Here is a 3,647-nt window from a genome sequence, read left to right on the forward strand (position 1 = left end):
AATAAATAAAAATAGCATATGTTTAAAATATGATATGACATAAATAAATAAAAATAACATTTGTTTAAAATATGATATGTGTTTTCATTCAAAAAAAATATTAAAAGAAGCAAAAGAAATAAATTAAAATAAAAGTGGTCCAAAATATTTAGCTTCTAATTAGGATGAAGAAGTATTATTAAAAAATTTTCCCTTTCTCAATTCTCATATCTTATTTTGTTTCCATAATGTGATGTTTATTTCAACTAGATGTGACTAAAACTATTTCAAAATTAAATTTCAATATTCGATCAATTAAAATTGAATAGAAGTGAGCAATTTCTAATTTCAAAACTCGCCCTCCAAAAATTAAGAAGAAAATTCCATTTCAAGGTTAGAAGAAACATCATTGAAAGTTAAGCTTTAAGGATGCTACCATAAGACAAATATATGTCATTGAAACTCCAAAATAACTTAAAACTACTTTAAAATAGCATACTTAATATAAAAAGCATTGAAATAATACTTATATATATTTCAAAAAAAGAAAAGTAATAATCATATATTAAATTTTAGCATTGGCAAAATTCATGGCAATATATGATGATCACTTGCCATGAATTTGAACAGTCCAAAATTAAAACTTGTGTTGATTGATTGTTTCATGATAAGATTATCAGTAAGGATTTAGTGTTCATTTGAAGAGATAGTTAAAAAGGTAATTGAAAAATAAAACCAAAAAAAGGGATTGAACTTAAATTTTGATCACCTACTTGATTCAGCAAAATTTGAGTTTATTTTTAAATTGAGATCTCATTTCATGTGAACATAATATGTGTTAAGTCCTAAAAATTACATAATACTTGTTCCTCCCCATTTTTGCTAAGATAAAGATAAATAATATGTCAATAAAAAACAAATATATATACTTTTCCTAGACCAAATACTTCTAAATGAAACAGAGCCCATAAATTTTTTCCTCCAAAACCAGAGTGCCTTAAACAAACTTCTAACCCACACACTCTCACTCTCTCTCCCCCCCATATCATTTGTATCCCTTAAAAAAACGGATCATAATAAGATCATAAAAGAAAAAGCAAAACTCCATCATGACGATTCTGAGGCTTCCTTTTAAACGAATTTCGATTCCCCTCGCCCACCTTCTTTCTTTCACATGGCCTCCCCATTTCCACTCCTCGCAACAAACTTCCTCCACGCTATCTCATCTCCCTCCCTCTCCCTCTCCTCTGGTCAGGTAGGTACTCTTCTAAAAGGCTTCTGAAACAAACCAGGAATAAAAATCTCTCCTTTTCACTCTATCCCACTCACCCTCCTTACCACCCTCCCTCTCACAAAGAGGACCACTGGTGTGGTGTGGTCCTCCATCTACAATAGCAACGCTTCGATCTCCACATCTCCCTTCGTCCAAGATGATGCGAGGAGATCCCCACCAAGTGCATGGTATGCATATGTCCGCAGCTGCTGCAGTAGGTGAGTGCTCCACTTCAGCGCCACCTTCCGCCGCTGCAGAGGAAGAGCACCGTCGTCTTCTGAAAGCAGAGATTTCCGTTCACCCTCTGTTAGAACAGCTTCTGTCAGCCCACGTCGGCTGCCTCCGCGTCGCCACCCCCATCGACCAACTCCCCCTCATCGACGCCCAGCTCTCACAATCCCACCACCTCCTCCGCTCCTACGCCGCCATCCACCGCCCCCTTCTTTCCCCGCCGGAAAAGCACGACCTCGACAATTTCCTCGTTAGTCTTCTCTTCTTTTTTTATAAATTAATTTTTCGACAATATAAAATTTCTCTCATAATTCATGGAAATTAATTCATCGTATCTACTTGTGGATGAAGACGCAGTATACGCTGCTGCTGTGCTCGTTCAAGGAACAGCTGCAACAACACGTAAGAGTGCACGCAGTGGAGGCCGTCATGGCTTGCCGCGAGATCGAGCAATCGCTTCATGAGCTGACTGGTACTGAATCATACCCTCATCCATCTACCTCTAATTATTTCTTAACCTTATCTTATTTATTTCTTTGAGCTAATTTGGTTAGGATTTATTAAAATTCTCTTAAATTTTTTGTGATGATGAGTTGAGTAATAGACGAAAGGTGTGCAGTGTAAAAATTGGGTAGATTTATTTCCAATTTCCTAGCTTTGCAGTGGTTTAGTGGATTGAGGGGACCCAACGTGAGATGTTGGTTAAGTTAGGTGGGTGGAGTTGGCGACAAGAAAAAGCATCGTCACGTTTCTTCTGTCACACTTGCATGGCAATATATCGATCGACTGGATAGCAGTATGGAGTTTTGTAGGCGGATTTAATTACTTCAATACTGGTTTTGTAGTCTTTCTTAGCACAATATGCATAAAGCAAGATATCACTATGTTTTCCCTTTAGAGATAATGCATGAGCGCAACAAAAAATCATGAAGCCTTTTGAACGAATATGGCTTACAATCTCCTAAATTGATATATTTTTTAAGATGACATATAGGTATACGTAACATAACTTAAGTCCTACATTTCACTCATGGAGGATTTAATGATGAGAATATTTCAATTGATTAGGACAGCTTGAGCTGATTTTTATTGAATTTATATTATGGTTGGTTAATGAACAACTATCAGTATATTTTCATTTGAATTTGGACCAGGAATTCTGAGCTTTGTTTTTCGATATCGGATTACTTAATTAGAAAATTAAACCTAATCTTATCTATCTAACAACCGGTGGTTGAATTCTTAATTATTAATTCCTTGTATTTAGTTATGCTGCTGCTACCAAGAGGCAGCTGTGAATGATATGAAGCCATCATCATTTAAAGTAAGGGAACAACCATATAACCATCAATCTTCAAGGACCTTGAGATCAATTAATGAAGGATGGCTGATTATTTGAATGAAACAGTTCTTTTCTACGTCATGAATATTATTTTCTTCTCTTAAGACAACGATAAAAGAAATTATTGAATCCTTTTGAACAAATAACGCTTTACTACTATTAATTTGATTCCTTATTCCATTATAATATTCTCCTAATGTATATATAGAATGGGTTATAGTACTTACGAATCCAACAAAGCTGGCCTCACGGTTTAATAACTTGCTAGCAATGATTCGCTGAAAGAGTTTTTTATCTTGTGTGTTTCTGTGCTTCTAGCTCTAGCTTGTACGGAACTGAACTTGAGACTTTGATTCTCTCTCTCTCTCTCTCTTTTCCCAGACGAATTTTATAAGAAATACTATCCCTTTCCATTCCTAGAGCTAGCTAGCTGCTGTCTGTTAAGGCAATTCTAGCAATCCATGATGAGAAACTACAAATGTATGTTGCTTTATGTCTTACATTTGATCGAGAGTTATGTGCTCTTCACTAAGGATAAACACAATTTTAGTTTCTTTGTGCATTGAATCTAATCATTGAGTTTTCTTTTAATTTCGTGTTAATACTAATACAAAATAATTTAGATAAATAAAAAACACAAGGCAGAAAATAAAAGTACATCATTGAAGATCTAAGATTGCAAATTGGAAGCTTTTGAATTTGCCAGCACTCAGTGCACAGTGAAGCTAAAACTGGTTGTATTTGGCTTATCATACTAATTTGAACCTTTTTTTTTTTTTGACACATGCATGAAAGTGATGACACATGCATGAAAGTGAATAA

General features: G+C 35.0%; 1 protein-coding gene across 1 annotated transcript in view; it reads left to right on the top strand.

Moving 5' to 3' along the window:
* Positions 1 to 1,030: 1,030 nt before the first annotated feature.
* LOC110030742 (homeobox protein knotted-1-like 3) overlaps positions 1,031 to 3,647 on the top strand; it is a 57,114-nt gene continuing 54,497 nt past the window's right edge. Inside the window, 2 exon segments of the mRNA XM_020733632.1 lie at positions 1,031 to 1,733; positions 1,835 to 1,955. Of these exon segments, the coding sequence (XP_020589291.1) occupies positions 1,410 to 1,733; positions 1,835 to 1,955 (445 nt within the window). The 5' untranslated portion in view covers positions 1,031 to 1,409.

The sequence above is a fragment of the Phalaenopsis equestris genome, unplaced genomic scaffold (assembly GCF_001263595.1).
Source record: "Phalaenopsis equestris unplaced genomic scaffold, ASM126359v1 Scaffold000757, whole genome shotgun sequence".
In the NCBI taxonomy this organism is placed as follows: domain Eukaryota; kingdom Viridiplantae; phylum Streptophyta; class Magnoliopsida; order Asparagales; family Orchidaceae; genus Phalaenopsis; species Phalaenopsis equestris.